Here is a 16,329-nt window from a genome sequence, read left to right as displayed (position 1 = left end):
GTTGTCTCTGAGGGCTTTGACTCACAGAGTTTGACTAATTCAGACTTCTTCATGGGCCTAGAGTGTTTTAGAACAGGAATGGGGGCAGCGAGGTGGCGCAGTGGATAGAGCACTGGCCCTGGATTCAGGAGGACCTGAGTTCAAATCTGGCCTCAGACACATAACATTTACTAGCTGTGTGACCCTGGGCAAGTCACTTAACCCCATTGCCTAGCCAAAAGAAAAAGAACAGGAATGGAGGGACCACTGAGCCCACCCCCTCACTTTACAGAGAAGGAATAGAAGTGATTGTTGCTGTCGCTCAGTCATTTCCATCATGTTCGGCTCTCCACGACCCCATGTGGAGGTTTTCTTGGCAGAGATACTGGAGTGGTTCACCACGTCCTTCTCCAGCTCATTTGACAGATGAGGAAACTGAGGCAGGTAGGGTGAAGTGACTTGCTCAGGGTCACATAGCTAGGAAGTGTCTGAGGCTGGATTTGAACTTGGGTCTTCCTGACTCCAGCTGCGGTGCTCTATCCACTCCCCGCCCTGGCTGCAGAAGGGACTTGTCTATACTCGTATAGGTAAAGAGGAGAGCCTGGATTTGAACAGCTCCTACCCGGCCTTGGGAGATTTTTGTCCCTGGCCTGCAGAGGAGGCAGAGGGTCTAGCCCCAGGTCACGCTGTTCACCAGTGTCTGAGCTGGGAAGCCTCCCAGCTGTCTTCATCGCTGGACCAGCCATTTTCCTTGTGCTCTCTGGAACCCTGGCCTAGCTCTGGGAAAGTTAGTCACCTAGAAAAACCAAGAGTGGCCAAGTTCTTTGCCAAAGGTCTGGGAACTTATTATTAATTTTTAAGTATGTTGCAGGCAACCAAAGCTCTAGATAATGAACTGTAGCTAGGGTTTCTGAAGAGTGCCCTTAGGTGGGAGCCCCAGATGCTGGAGGCCTACCTCCCCCGATTACTCACAGTGTGCAGTCCCCTCACCTTGGGCCTCAGTTTCCTTCTCTGTCATGTGAGGGGGGTGGCCGGGATGCTCTCCGAGGACCTTCCTGACCATAAGCCTGTGTTTCTCAGATAATAATGTTTTTGCAAAGTCCTCCGAAGCAGCAGGAAGACTGACCCCGGGACATGTTTTCAAAGTGACCGTTTGCTTGCATGCATGGGGTTAATATTAGCAGACTTTCTCTAGGGACTGGAGTGGGAACTTGCATAAGATCTCTAAAATTCTTTGCATGCCTGGGGTTCTGTGAGGGCCTGCTGGCCACAGGCCAAATCCTTTTATAATCCCAACGGGATCATTTAAACATTGCTGACCGGCTGGGTGTTTTTTAGGCTTAGAAAACCAGCCATGCGCACAGTGAGTCCTATAAAATCAGACTGATTAATGAACAGGGCTTAGTGATTGCCCCGGAATGTGTCTCATAGATACGCAGACCTTTGGCTCTGGAAGGGAACTCAGACTCTGAGAATTCTGTCTTTCGAGGTCAGCCCATCCAGAATCCCTCGGTGGAAGGCTGCCAGAGGGGGCCTTGATTTTACAGACTGGGAGGCTGAGACCCAGGAAAGGGAAGGATTCTGCCCAAGGTCCCTAATGCCCAGGCTTCCCCACGGCCAGTCCACTGTTCATTCACACTCATTCACTGTCCAGACTTCGCTCCCGCCCACCCCCCGGTCTATTACTTTGAAATTGGCTAAGAATCCAGTTATGTAAGCAGAGCAGCAGCAAACACCCCGTGGCTGCCAGCCCCCAGAAAAGGGCTTCAAGGCTTGGGGGGTACCCCACTAGCTGGTATTACTACACAGGACCTCTAGGGAGTGGGCCCTGAAACCTCCCTGGGTCTCCTAGATAGGCTGGACTGGGGATCTCAGGTGTATACTTCGGATGAGCCCACCGCTGCCCCAGCTGCTTGTGCGAAGCTTCAGGGGCCAGCAGCGGGGAGAAGAAAAGGATGGCTTTCAGCCTATCTTGCCCAGACCCCTTTGCTGCTGCCCCAGGTGTATGATTACTTCCTTACCTGGTCTGTGAGTGGGTTGGTCCAGAGCAGCTTTCTTTTCTCTTGGAGCACTCCCATGGGGGCTTTTCCCTGCTCGGGATGCAAGGAATGAAACCCTTATATGAAATTTCAGAAATTTTCAGATCAGGAAACTGAGGCCCAGAGAAGTTAGGAACTTACCTCAGGCTGCCCAGGCAATAGGATCTTAGATCTCCAGCTGGAAGGGACCTCATATAGTCCAACATCCTTCTTTTACAGATCAGGAAAGTGAAGTGACTTTCCAAAAGTCACCCAAAGATCACAGGCTCAGAGGTCCAGAGCAGGGGTTCTTCACCTTGGTTACATTATGAACCCTTTGGTCAGTGTGGTAAAGCCCATGTCTGTCCTTGATAAACTCAAGGCCCCTGGCCCAGATGAGCCCCATCCTGGATCCTAAAAGAACTAACAGCTGTGATGGCTGAGCCACTGTCAGTGATATGTGAAAGATTATGAGGAGGAGGAGAGGGGCCACAAGATCGGAGAAGGACAAATGTCCCAATTTTCAGAAAAGGGAAGGGAACAAAGTCTGCAAATTATAGACCAGTGAGCTTGACTTGGGTTCCTGGGAAGATTCTAGAAGCAGACATTAAAGGGATGGCTGGAGAACATTTAGAAAGGAAGCAGTGATTGTTGAGAGCCAGCCTGGCTTCAGCAAGCACAGGTCATGCCCAACTCACCTTATCTTCTTTCCTGACAGGGTTACTGAGCGCTAGGAAGTCAGAGAGTCAGAGCATTCTGGCACAGAGAATATTGACACGGATTGGGGGCTGCTCCTAGCGCTAGGAAGACTGACTCCTTCTTTCCCCCTGAGTGCAAAGTTGTTGCGTGGCAGGCAGAGCTTACCAAGATTTGAACAAACTATTTAATAAAGAATCTCGTGCTCTTCTTGGGGACAAACCGAGAAATATGGGGTTCGATGATGTGTATTCAGAATCGTCCAATGGTTAGCATGAAACAGTGGCCATTGTTAGTTCAATGTCACCGTGGCAGGAAGTCTCTTGTGGAGTGCCACAGGGATCTGGGCTTGGCTCAGTCCTGCTTAACATTGTTATCATTTCTAATTTAAAAATGATCATTTATCATTTTATCAAGGTAGAGGCAGAGAGATGACAAACTCATCAGGCCTGCAGGTGACACAAAGCTGGGAGAGGCAGCTCGGTGGCCCAGTGGATGGAGCACTGGGCCTGGAGTCCGAAAGGCCTGAGTTCAAATCTAGCTTCTGATCCTAATTAGCTGTAAAACCCTGGGCAAGTCACTTCACTTCTGTTCTCTCCACTGTAAAGTAAGGTCATAATAGCATCTCCGGGCTTGTTGTGAGGGTCAGATGAGATGGTATCTATGAAGGGAGATCTGGCTTCAAATCCCACATCTACTGGTTGTAAGCTGTGTGACCCTAGGTAAGTCACTTAGCTCACTGAGACTCAGTTTCAGCATCTGTAAAATGGACACCATGCTCCCCATCACACCTGCCCTAGATTAGACTATGTACGGGCAAGGTTCTGTAGTTCTCCAGAACATCCATCGTCATTGCCATTGACCCTCATGGGGTGCCCTGGGATCCTGTGAGATCAGGCAAGTGTAGATGTGTGTCTGGGGGCCTCATCCTCCTCCCCAGGAGGTCGGGGGCATTGCTGATGAGCCAGGCAGCTCAGAAGAGGCTGGACCCAGGCTCCTCCCTGGGCCCCCCAGACTCCTTCCTGAGCCCCCAGGCTCCTCTCTAGACCCCCCAAGCTCCTCCCTGGACTTTCCAGGCTCCTCTCTAGACCCCCCAGGCTCCTCCCTGGACTTTCCAGGCTCCTCTCTAGACCCCCCAGGCTCCTCCCTGGACTTTCCAGGCTCCTCTCTAGACCCCCCAGGCTCCTCCCTGGACCCCCCAGGCTCCTCCCTGGGCCTTCCAGGCTCCTCCCTGGACTTTCCAGGCTCCTCTCTAGACCCCCAGGCTCCTCCCTGGCCCCCCAGGCTCCTCCCTAGACCTTCTAGGCTCCTCTCTAGACCCCCCAGGCTCCTCCCTAGACCTTCTAGGCTCCTCTCTAGACCCCCCAGGCTCCTCCCTGGCCCCCCAGGCTCCTCCCTAGACCTTCTAGGCTCCTCTCTAGACCCCCAGGCTCCTCCCTAGACCTTCTAGGCTCCTCTCTAGACCCCCCAGGCTCCTCCCTGGACCCCCCAGGCTCCTCCCTGGGCCTTCCAGGCTCCTCCCTGGACTTTCCAGGCTCCTCTCTAGACCCCCCAGGCTCCTCCCTGGCCCCCCAGGCTCCTCCCTAGACCTTCTAGGCTCCTCTCTAGACCCCCCAGGCTCCTGCCTGGACCTGCCTTCCCATGTTTTCCAAAGCTACCCTCTGGAGTCCTGACTGACCACAAGGGCTGGGTCTGCTTGGCTCTTCAGGCCCGGGCTGACCCCTGCTCCCCATCAATGCCCTTGGCCCAAGCAGGGGCATGGGCGGAGCCTCCCAAGGCTGAGTCTGTAGACCAAAGGCTAGCTTGGGACGCTACAGCCTTCCCAAAAGGCCGGGCTGCTGGGCCCTCTAAATAAGGAGGCGCCTTCCCCAGACCCTCGGCTGGGGCTCCTTATCCTGGCCCGCCTTGGAGGCTGCGAGCCGGCCTCCCCCGCCCCGCCTCCAACTGTGCTGTGCCCCTTTGATCGGGAAGCGTGTCTGATCCCCGGCCAAGGCGGCTGGGACTCTCTCCAGGACAGAAAAAAGGGAAATACTTTTCCTTTCTTGGGTGGGTTTGTGTTTATATAAACCCTTCACAGTAAAACACAGCCAAGTGTCAGGCTCCAGAGGCCGAGCGTGGGGAGGGGGAGGACCAGGGGCGGCTGGGGAGGGACCGATGAGGCAGCCAGTGCTGGGGGTCAGCGGTGTCACCAGCTCCAGCCGGTCATTTAGAAGTTAGACAGAACCTCGGCCCCGAGCAGGAGGGGCCACAGGGACTGGCTGGGAAAATTCTGTACGAGGAGCATCCGATGATGCAGACATGGATACACGCGCGCGCGCACACACACACACACACACACACACATACATGCATATACACACGCTCACACACGTGTGCATGCACATGCACGCGCGCACACACACTCGGCTCCCACTCTGGGGCAGCATTCATTCTTACCATGTCAAGTGGACAAGCATTTATGAGGCACCTATTCTTTGCCAGGCACTGTCCTGACAGTGTGCACCCCCCCAGGGCTCCCGCCACGGCTCCTCCCCGTGCTGCCCTCTGAGGCCCAGCTGACCAGGACGATGAATCCCCCTGCCATGACGGCCCCCAGATACTTGTAGACAGCTCATGTCAGCCCTGAGCTTTCTCTTCTCCTGACGTCACATCCCCTCTTCCGTCGCTGTTTCTCCAATCCCTTCTTCATCCTGATCTGCTCTGCTGATGGCATCTTGTTTACTACTGTGTCTTTTTTTGTGGGGGAGGGGGAGGGCAAATCAGGGCAAGTGACTTGCCCATGGTCACACAGCTAGTTACTGTGGGAGGCTGGATTTGAACTCAGGTCCTCCTGACTCCAGGGCCGGGCTCTATCCACTGTGCCACCTAGCTACCTGCAATGCCCAGGTCAGAGCCAAGCCCTTCAGGCCTGCCAATGTTCAGCAGAGAGCTTTGTAATAGGGTGTAGGGAAGGAGAAGAACCCCACCCAGAGGAAACTGAGGTTACCACGGCGCTCAGAGCACCAGGCCTGGCGTCAGGAAGACCTGAGTTCCAATCCAGCCTCAGACACTTCCTAGCTGGGTGACCCTGGGCAAGTCACTTCAACTGTCTGCCTCCATTTCCTCATCTGTAAAATGGGGGTGATAATAGCACCTATATCCCAAGGCTGTTGTGAGGATCAAATGACATGATATTTGTAAAGTGCTTTGCCAGCTGCAGAGAGCTAGAGAAATGCTAGTTAATGGCGAGGATGAGGATGAGAATGATGTCCTTTTGGTGCCCAGAAAGGAGGAAGGCTCAGTGGAGCCTCTTCTCTCTCCTTCCTTCTGTATTTCTGTCTCTATTTCTCTCTCTGTCACTGTCTCTTCTGTCTCTCATCTCTACCTCTATTTCTCTCTGTGTGTCTGTCTCTCTCTATTTCTCTCTCTCTCTGTCTGTCTCTCTGTCTCCCTCTCTGTCTCCCTCCTTTCCATGTCTCTTTCTCTCTGTGTCTCAGTCTCTCTCCGTCTCCCCGCTTCTCCAACGCAGGGCAGGAAGCCGGAGGGAATGCTCTGTGGAGTCTGCAGACCCTCCACCCTCACTTGTTCCAGGTAGCTCCTGGTGCCAGGGAAGCCTGCCTCTGCCTCTCCCTCTAAATGCAGAGGCTTCTGGGGATGAGGCCCCAGTGCACCTCCTGCTGTCTCCCCACATGTCCCTGAGTCACCACCTCCGGGCAGCCCACCATAGTTGTCATCTGTCCTCACTACACCGTCACTGAGGTGCATCATCGGAGCTCCTCTGGCTCTCATAACTGGGCAGGAGCCCTTTACCCTGGTGTTTCCAGGGGATTCTGCTACCCTGGATCTCGTGCCAATCACTCTAATCTTCCATGACTGACTTATCCCTCCCCTCCTCTCGACCGTCCCTATTCCCAGAGAGCCAGTTGTTAACCTTTTGCGCAGAGCAGCATCCCCGACCTAACCATGTCTAGGGAGGGCATGGGAGGATGGCTCTTCCCTTCCCCAAGATAAGTGGTGTGTGCTCAGACTTCATCACAGACTCACAGATTTAGGGCTACAGGACAAGGAGGCAAAGAAGAAAGGCAAAAGGGAGGCAGGGAGGGAAGAAGGAAGGAAGAAAAGGAGGGAAAGAGGGGCAGCTAGGTGGCACAGTAGATAGAGCACCGGCCCTGAAGTCAGGAGGACCTGAGTTCAAATCTGGCCTCAGACCAAACATTTGACACTTACTAGCTGTGTGACCCTGGGCAAGTCACTTAACACCAACTGCCTAAAAAAAAAAACCAAGAAGGAGGGAAAGAAGGAAGAAGAGGAGGGAAGAAAGGAGGGAGGGAGGGAAGGAAGGGTTGAGGTGTTTGTGCGTAAGAGGAGAGGAAACACTGGCAAGCAGGATGTGGAAAGGCAGAGCCAAAAACAGTCTGAGAGAAGAGACAGCAGCAGAGGGTGCCAGCCAGAGCTGAGGGCAACAGAGATTATCTGCTCGTGGATTTGTGTTTTCTTCTGTCTCATGAATCTGTTTAACGATGAATTCTGGGATCACAGCCCTGAGGCTGGAAGGGACCTCGGGGCCATCGAGTCCAACCCCTCATTTTATAGATGGGGAAACTGAGGCCAGAGAGGCGAGGGGATGGCTTGCCACGGGTTCTCCTGCTGATCCTTCCCTGGGAGGGATTCTTCTGCGGTTCTTACTGCGGAGCAGCGGCTTTCTATGGTGTCTAGTGATGTCATCAGAGGCTGGTATAGACCAGCTGGGCGGGGGAAACGGGTGAAGGTTCTGGCCCAGAATCGCAGGTTGGTGGTGATGGAGGACTTACTGATCCAGACTTTCCCTTCTGCCGGAGCATACTCTCTCTCCCTACTCCACCCCCTCTCCGCACTCCCGAAAGCAGAACTGCTGAAAATTTCTTAATCTGCCTTAACGCTATTCTGTCCTTCCAAAGGTGAAGGAAGCAATGAGCATTGCACTCTGCGTCTGGTTCTCACCACCACCAACAAAAATTGGTTAATGGGGTGGAAAGGAGGGGGACCTTGAAGGCAGGTGACCCCTCTATCAATCAATAGAGAAGAATTCTTTAAGTCCTGCTCACGTGGCAGGCAGTGTGCTGGATGATGGGCAGGCACATGTGCGCACGCGCACACACACACACACACACACACACACACACACACACACACACACACGCAAATATCCCTGTCCTCAAGAAGCTTACATTCTATCAGAATATACGTTGTCTTAGAACATCTGAGAGATTTTTAAAAATGAATGTTAAAAATTGTCTTTATCTGTTATTGGGGGAAAAAATAAAATATTATTTTTTTAAAAATTAAATTTAAAAAAAAAGAACTTCTGAGATAGGAGAGAAAAACAGGCAAACACTGACATGCCCTGTAGAGCTAGGTGCAGAAGACTTCCAAAGTTTGGGGAAAGTATCAGTAGAGAGCCTTGGAACATGTGTGTGTGTGTGTGTGTGTGTGTGTGTGTGTGTGTGTGTGTATGTATGTATATGTGTGTATATATTATATATACATATATATATATATATATGTGAAGTATTTTGCAAACCTTAAAGTGCTTATCAATGCTAGCTAAATTCGGAAGAATAAGGGGAACTTGCCCAAAGAGATCAGTGTGGATGCCTAGGGAGGTCACTCAGATTTAGAATAGGGACATACAGAACATGGAAGCCAGGGCAGGTGGGTGAAGGGGGTTGATGCCAGAGTCCAGCACCGTACTGCAGGAATGGTGCAGCTGGGCTCATGCTCAGAAAGAGCAGAGGCTGCCAGGGAAGCTAAGGACAAGGTGGGGGAGGGGGGGAAGGCTGTAAATGATACTGGGAAACAGAGGAGAGTCAAAGAAGAGATAGGATTGCTGATGGGGTGAATGGGATGGTGATAGTGGAAGACTGAGAGAAGGCAGAGCTGTCCAGCAAATCCTCTGTTTTCTCTGCCCAGGAGAATGGTCTTTGTGCTTGAAAGGACAGAACAAAAATGACTAATGGGGAGGTGAAATCCAGATAAGTAGCGGGATTGAAAGAGCCCTTGGCCTCCATTGGTGAGCACACGTCATCAAGGACAGATGAGGGTACTCGGAGAACCGACAGCTGTGATTGCCGAGCCCCTATCAGGGATCTCTGAGTGACTGTGGGAAACAGGAGAGTTGTCACAGGATTGGAAAAGGGGAAGGGTGACCTGATTTCTGCAAACACTGGGCCAGCGATCTTTGATTCCTGGCAAAGGTGTAGGAGGTCTGTTAAAGGGAGGGTTGGCAAACACCTAGAAAAGGAGGCTGTGATCCTAGAGAGCCCACAGGCTTGTTCAAGTATAGGTCGTGCCAAAGGGCAGCTAGGTGGTGCAGTGCATAGAGCACCAGCCCTGAAGTCAGGAAGACCTGAGTTCAAATGCGGCCTCAAACCAAACACCTGACACTTACTAGCTGTGTGACCTTGGGCAAGTCACTTAACCCCAATTGCCTAAAAATTAAAAAAAAATTAAAAGAATAGGTCGTGCCAGACCACTGTCATCTCCTTTGTGGACAATGTCATTAGACTAGAGTGGAACCGGGGAATGTTGTAGCCAGATGAGAAATAAGAGGGGGGAGCAGTAATTCCACTGGCATAGGAAGCCCCAGATGAGGAAGCTCCCTCTACCAATGTCATTTGATCCCTCAGCAACTTAGAGTCTTAAGTGCCCGGGGCACTGAGAGGTGAGTGACTTGGCCAAGATCACACAGCCCAAACGTGTCAGAGGCAGGACTTGAACCCAGCTCTTCCTGGCTCCAAAGCTAGCTGTCTATCTACTCCATCATATTGCCTAGTTACAACTAGTTACAAAACTACGTTTACTTAAATTTCAGCAAACTTTTGAGTCTCTCGTGCTATACAGGGAATGTTTATAGCCTCCACTTCCCTTCCTCTTGCCCTCTTCTAGACTCTCCAATCTGGTTTCTGGCCACATTATTCAACTGGAACTGCACCAAAGTAGCCAAAGAACCTGATGTTCTTCTCTCATCCCTTCAGCCTCTCTGCAGCTTTGGTGTCTGTTGGTGACTGCCTCCTTCCGGAACTCCGTCCTCTGGGCATGGCTCTCCTGCCACCCATCTGACCACTTCTTCTTAGCTTTCTTTCCCAGCTCGTCATCCCCCAACCATGGATGGCCCCCGCCCAGGCTCTGCCCAGGGTCTTCTCTCTCTCTCTCTCTCTCTCTCTCTCTCTCTCTCTCTCTCTCTCTCTCTCCTCTCTCTCTCTCTCTCTCTCTCTCTCTCTCCCCTCTCTTTCTCCCCTCTCTCTCTCTCTGTCTCTCTCTCTCTGTCTTTATCTCTGTCTCTCCTCTCTCTCCCCTCTCTGTCTCTGTCTCGCCCCCCCGCTCTCTCTCTGTCTCTGTCTCTCTCTCTCCCCCCCCGCTCTCTGTCTCTCTCTCTTTCTGTCTGTCTTTATCTCTGTCTCTCCTCTCTCTCTCCCCTCTCTGTCTCTGTCTCTGTCTCTCTCTCTCCCCCCTCCCCCGCTCTCTCTCTCTCTCTCTCTCTCTCTCTCTCTCTCTCTCTCTCAACACACACACACACACACACACACACACACACACAGAGTTCAGTTATCACATCTCTGCAGAACACACCCAGATCTATGTAGCCAGCCCTCAGCTCTATCCTGCCTTACCAGTTACCCAATGGACATTTCCAAATGGATGTGCCATAGGCATCACAAACGCAGCATTTTCTGAACTGGTGCTCTTTTCCCCTAAGACCTCCTCTCTTCTGGACTTCCCTCTTTCTGCAAAGGGTGCCATCATCCTTGCAGACAGCCGAGCTTACCACTTGGGTCTCTCCTGCCTCACCTATCCCTCCATTGGCACATCTTGTCATTTCCCTATAACCCTTCTCATATCCGTATCCCTCTCCTCTCCATTCATACAACCCCCATTGCCTCTTGTTTAGACCCTCCTTAACTCTCATCTAAACCATGGGAGGGACTCGAGACAGACATTTGTGGACAGGTTTTCTAGATTTCCTTTCAAAAATAAGAATTGGCAGTGTGGTGCAGTGGGAAGGGCATTGGTCTAATGTCAGAGAGCCTAGGCTCCAATTGTCTCCTGCCACATACTACCTGTGTGGCTTTGTGCCTGTCTCCTTCCCTCTCTGGGCTTTTGCTTCTTCGAGCATGGCTTCCAAAGTCCCTATGACCAAGTCAGATGATGCGTAGTCTGGTCCTTTGTTGACTGGTTCATGGTGAGGCTTCCCCATAGTGGGGTCTCTGGTGACCTGATTAATCTCTTCTTCCAGGCTCTCGGTCCCTGGCTCTGTGGTCTCATCCTCTCTGACTGAGCTGACCAGGCCTGGCCTTACTGGATTGCCCATATCACTTGGCAGTGTCTTGGTTAGTGGTCATAGTGGCTGAGGCTGGTTTGGGCAGGGGAAGCTGGTCCTTTTGCTACATGGAGAGATGGAAAAAGAGGAAGAGGAGGAGAAAGAGGAGAAGAAAGGAAGAAGAGGGGAAAGAGGAGGGGTAGGAGGAAGAGGGAGATAAGGAGGAGGATGAGAAGAAAGGAGGAAGAGGGAGAAGAGAAGGAGGACAAGAAAGGAGGAGAAGGAGGAGGAGAAAGGAGGAAGAGGGAGAAAAGAAGGAAAAGAAAGGAAAAGGAGGACAAAGAGAAGAAAGGAGGAAGAGGGAGAAGAGGAGGAAGAGGAAAAGGAGGAGGAGGAGGAGGCCTCACCTACTGTAGCCATGCCAAGGAGTACTTGGAGGGCGGCCGTGGGATGGGTGCCATGGCTGGCTTGGCACCGTGCCTGGCTGTTGGCTTGGGTTCTGACCAGAGTGGGCCCTCCCTACACCCCCCATCCCCTTAGCCTTTCTTTCTCCGAGAGTCTCACCAAAACTTTTTCTCTCTTTTCTCCTACAGGGGAGTTGCTGAGTCAGCCCAGGCCAGAGGGGGTCGCCGAGATCATCTGCCCCAAGAATGGCAGCGAGCGAGTGAATGTGGCCTTGGTCTACCCCCCGACACCCACCGTGATCAGCCCTTGTTCCAAGTGAGCCTAGCCCCTACCCCTTCCCTCAGCATCAGCAGCCCCTGGAGGTCTCACTTTGTACACCTTGAAATGTTATATAATGCTAGCGATCACCAGCATCATTTATCATTATTATCATTATCATTATTATTATTATTATTATTATTATTATTGTTATTATTATTATTACCATTTCAAAAACATTTTTCCCCAAAATTCCACTGAATTTCTGGAACACCCAGATCTCCCCATAGCCAGGTTGTGTGCCAGGCATAAGTCAATGTCCGGTGCCTCCCTCCAGGTGTCTACTCCGTCATCACTGGGCTCAGCAATGCAGGTCTAAGGAGAACAGAAGGAAGGGAATGAGCATTTATTAGGCACCTGCTGTGTGCCTGGCACTGTGCTAAGCACTTTTACAAAGAAGACCTCACCTGATCCTCACAACCACCCTGGGAGGGGGGTACTATTGGGTACCTCCCCTTTTTACAGATGAGGAAACGCAGGCTCAGAGAGGGAAGTGTCTGAGGTGGATTTCATACTCAGGCTTCCCGACTCCGACTCCAACACTCTGGCCACTGCGCAGACTCAAGCATTCTCGTGCTCTGGCCAGGGGGTCAGACTTTCAGTCAAGAAAGGAGACCCCGGGTTCGAATCCCCTTTTGGACACTAGCCGCGTGTCTCCGGACAAGTCGCTTAACCTGCGTCTGCCTCAATTTCCTCATCTGTAAAACTGGGGGTGTTGATAGTACCCAGCTCACAAGGCTGTTGTGAGGATCCAGTGAGTCAGTAGAGGTAAAGTGCTTTGCCAGCCTTAGAGAGCTCTGTAAATATTAGCTAGCGTCATTCTCCCCATTTTCCAGGTTAGCGAACTGAGTCTTGGAAGGGGGGTGGTTTGCCCTGAGCCACCCATTCTGTGCCCAGCAGACACCATCCACGTCACCACCTGCCTTCTTCTCCTTGAGTCAGAAACGGTCTCCCCGACACCTGCCCCGCCTCACAGCATCTTTTCTTCCTCCCTCCCCGCTGTTCACAGGAAGAATGTTGGCGAAAAGCACAGAAACCAGTGACGGCGGGTGAAGCTGGGGGGTTTCCCGAAGAGTGAGACAACCCTGAACCCACCTGGGCCGCCCAGGCTGGTATCTAGGCTGGCGTGTCCCCGCAGGGACAGATGTGGAAGGTACTTTCAGAGGACGGAGCGGACAGCCTGCAGCCTTTGGAAATGGAGCGGGGAGAAAGGGGGATTGGGGAGGGAGGGAGGAAGGAGGAAGGGGAAAGACTATGAAGCAGACATTTTACAATCCGAACCTCAGAACTGTGATCCTCCAAGGAAGAGCTACTTGCAGAGGAAAGGAGGAAGCCGAAGAAGGAAGGAAGGAAGGAAGGAAGGAAGGAAGGAAGGAAGGAAGGAAGGAAGGAAGGAAGGAAGGAAGCAAGGAAGGAAGGAGGGGAGGAAGGAGGGGAGGAAGGAAGGAAGGAGGGAAGGAAGGAAGGAAGCAAGGAAGGAAGGAAGCAAGGAAGGAAGGTCATGGCCACTCAGGGATTTTGTTTTCTGTGCACACATAAGCCATAGCTGCCCTCCAGACGGCTGGACCAGAGACTCTGAAGTCTATTCTGTTCCATGGGAAAGAGAGACCCTTGCCAGAAGCGCACTGCTGCCGCAGAGCGATGACCAGTGTAAAATATGTATATGTTTATCTTTATTTTTATAATATGAAAATACATTTAAATTTATACCGTCGAAAGCTTCTAGCATTAGTCCACACTGGGTGCAATATTCTGCATGAGGACCGTGCCAAGTCGGGGCTGGTTTCTTGTTTGCTCTCATGGGTTGGGGTCTCTTTCTTTCTCCTGACTTCCTGGTTTCTCATCCCTCGCCTGCAAACACGCGCATGCGCATGCGTGCAGCCGTCGGGGTTTGTGTGGGGAGGCGATGTTCATTCTGTTCATTCTTTGCTACTACTCCGTCACCGTGGAATCGGAGAGAAAGGCTCCTTGGGCCCTGGCGGGACGTCCGTCCCCCTTCCTGCTGTCACTGTGCAGGCCATGAGTAAGCCAGCCATCCCACGTGCCCTTGGTAGCCAGAGATCCACCCCTCTAGCCGCGAGAGAACAGTTTTTATCCTCCAGCTTCATCCTCCGCGAGCTTCTCCGTGGGCGCTGCCCCCAGCCTGGACCTGGCAGCCTCTCCAGCTTGGCATAGACCCTTCCAGCGTTGCATTCCATAGCATAGCCTTCGAGAGCCCAGCATTCCTCCGAGCTCCCTAGGGAGGCGTCAGGGCAGGCCATGGATCGAGGTTACCACCCGATGAAAACAAAAGTCCTTCCCCTGAATGAAGTCTTGGCTCCCAGAGCTTCCACGTCTAGAGGACGCGGGCCTCGGAAGGCTGAAAGTCTTCCTGCAGGGCAGGGCACGCGAGAGGCGCCGTCAGCCCAACGGGAGAATGGCCGCTCGGTGGACCTAGCCCGGCTAACGACCTGCCCCGTCACTGCCCAAAGAGCCCGGCTCAGAAATCTTACTGCCGCCAGACAGGCCCAGTGACGATACAGGGTCGCCACAGAGAGGTGTCTTAACCATCCAAGTCTATCCTGATGGAAGAGTTCTCACATCTTCTGCAGCCACCCACCGCTGGCGTGCGTGTACACCAGGGGCATCAAAACAAGCAGGGCGCCTTCCCGACTCCCAGCACCGGGCGGTCAGAAGAACCTGCGGAGGGCTGTGTTTGGGCTTTCCTGGGCGGGGAGCAGCATTCCCTGTGGTTACGATAATAAGACTTTGCTACCTGCAAAGATCTGGCAGGGCCGTCCCTCTGCCATTTCTGTGCGGCCGCTGCTCCCCAGAGCACACCCAGGGACAGAGAGCACAAGTTCCATGAGGCTCTAAGGGGTCGGGATCACGCCTCGCTGCCTCAGTAGCGTGATGTGGGTAATGGGCCTCCCTGGAAGTCTCCCCATTGGGAAGGAAAGGGCGTGCGAGGAGGAGAAGGAGGAGGAAGAGGCCAGGACAGGGGCCAACTGACGGTCATCTCCTGTTTGTCCTAAAAAGTATTGACTTACGAATGCCAGGGACATTTAAAAGTTCAGTCTCTCTGTGAAAGGCGCAGCTGGGGGGTGGAGGGGAGAGCAAACCCTCGGCTAGAAGCCTCTGTGCCCCGGGAGCCCGCGTTGCCTTGCCAGGGGCCAGGTGAAGCAGGCGGGCATGCCAAATGTGCACGACCACGAGAACCCAGCTGTATCTGTTTCTCTCGCTCACACTCTCGAATACTTGAATGGGCTGCGTGGCTCCAGTCTGAGGTGCCGGGAGCCTTTGAGTGAATCCCCATGTCCCTGTTGTCTCTGTGTATATGTGGACGGTGTAAACGGGGTGGGGGCGTGTACATTGTTCTGCAGACCACCTGTGAAAGCTGCCAGGCTTTCAGAAGGCTCTAGTGTGTGCATCCATATCTATGCATATAGGTCTCTCTCCTTTCTATCTTGGCATGAAACAGTACAGTCTGTTGTAGATAGAATGCGTCTCGTCTTCTGCGATGGCATTTTCAGGCGTATCATAGGAGAAGCTGCTGGACGCCCTGCTGGGGTGTGGTTCACCCTGGATGCCCACATTCTTGTGTGTTCTTGTGGTAGTTTTGAATGTGTGCTGTGTGCTGTGACTTAGGCTCTCAAGCGGACAGAGGTGGACGGGGACCCCTGACCCAATCTGCTGGAGAGCCTGCTTCGTCTGAGGAGGGGAGGGCTGGAAACAGATGTCCTGAAAACACTTTCTGCCATGCAGGAACATTTGCCATCTATGCAGGGAATTCCACATCCTCTTTCCATGCTGGGGAAAGACTGTATCTGCATTTCAGGAATATGGAGTGATTAAGCTCCGCAAAGCACAAGAGGGGCTCTCCCCGCCTAGAAGCCCCCTCTCCAGACCCTCAGAGGCTGCCGTCCGGGGCAGTTATGTCTGCCTTCAAGCGACTGGCAGCTTCCAGGCCGCTGCTGGGACCGACCAGCTCGGTGTCCAAACACGCCGACGCCTCGCCGCCGTTCACAAGCGGTGGGAGCTCTCTGAAGGACGAGGAAGGACAGGCTGGGCTGGTGGGCTCTCCCATGGGTTTTCTCCTGCCACACTTTGTGAAATGTACTTACAGTTGACTGTCAAATCGTCCTAACTGGGCAGAATTGAAAACAAATTCTTGCTCTGGAAAATTTAAATAAAAGGAAACGGAAATGGATGTTCTTGTGTATTAGCGGTTTGGTCCTTTCTCAGGAGCCTTTCCTCCTTTCTTAAAAAAGGAGTTTCTACTGACATCTTCTGGTTTTTCATCACTTCATGTCTCCATATGTCTCTCCACTCTGGGTCATTGACTCTTTCTGGGCACACTATATAAGAGAGGATTTTTGGTGGATTTTCTTGTTTGTTTGTTTTTTTAATTTTTAAGCACAACAGCACATAGTTAACAGAATGCTGGGTTTGAAGTCACACCACTGGGTTCAGACCCTTGCTCTGCCACTGTTCCCTCTGTGGTGTTTGACAGGTCTCTCCCTGGGCAGTCAGCTTCTTCCCAGTAAAATGTGGGAGCTGGAGATAGAGCATCTGTCTGTGAGGTCACTTCCAGCTCGGTGAGCCTATGAAAATGACATTTAAACATAAGAGCTTTGGGGACAGCACCCCCACGTGAGG

The 16,329-nt window shown here is 52.6% G+C and overlaps 1 protein-coding gene across 1 annotated transcript in view; it reads left to right on the top strand.

Moving 5' to 3' along the window:
- MFHAS1 (multifunctional ROCO family signaling regulator 1) overlaps positions 1 to 15,880 on the top strand; it is a 54,820-nt gene extending 38,940 nt beyond the window's left edge. The window contains exons 2-3 of the mRNA XM_020976732.2: positions 11,562 to 11,688; positions 12,701 to 15,880. Coding sequence (XP_020832391.1) covers positions 11,562 to 11,688; positions 12,701 to 12,734 — 161 coding nt within the window. The 3' untranslated portion in view covers positions 12,735 to 15,880. The remainder of the gene's footprint in view (positions 1 to 11,561; positions 11,689 to 12,700) is intronic.
- Positions 15,881 to 16,329: the final 449 nt, after the last annotated feature.

This window comes from Phascolarctos cinereus, unplaced genomic scaffold (genome assembly GCF_003287225.1).
Source record: "Phascolarctos cinereus isolate Bilbo 61053 unplaced genomic scaffold, phaCin_HiC Scaffold_9;HRSCAF=440, whole genome shotgun sequence".
Lineage (NCBI taxonomy): Eukaryota > Metazoa > Chordata > Mammalia > Diprotodontia > Phascolarctidae > Phascolarctos > Phascolarctos cinereus.
This window is presented reverse-complemented; position numbering and strand designations above follow the sequence as displayed.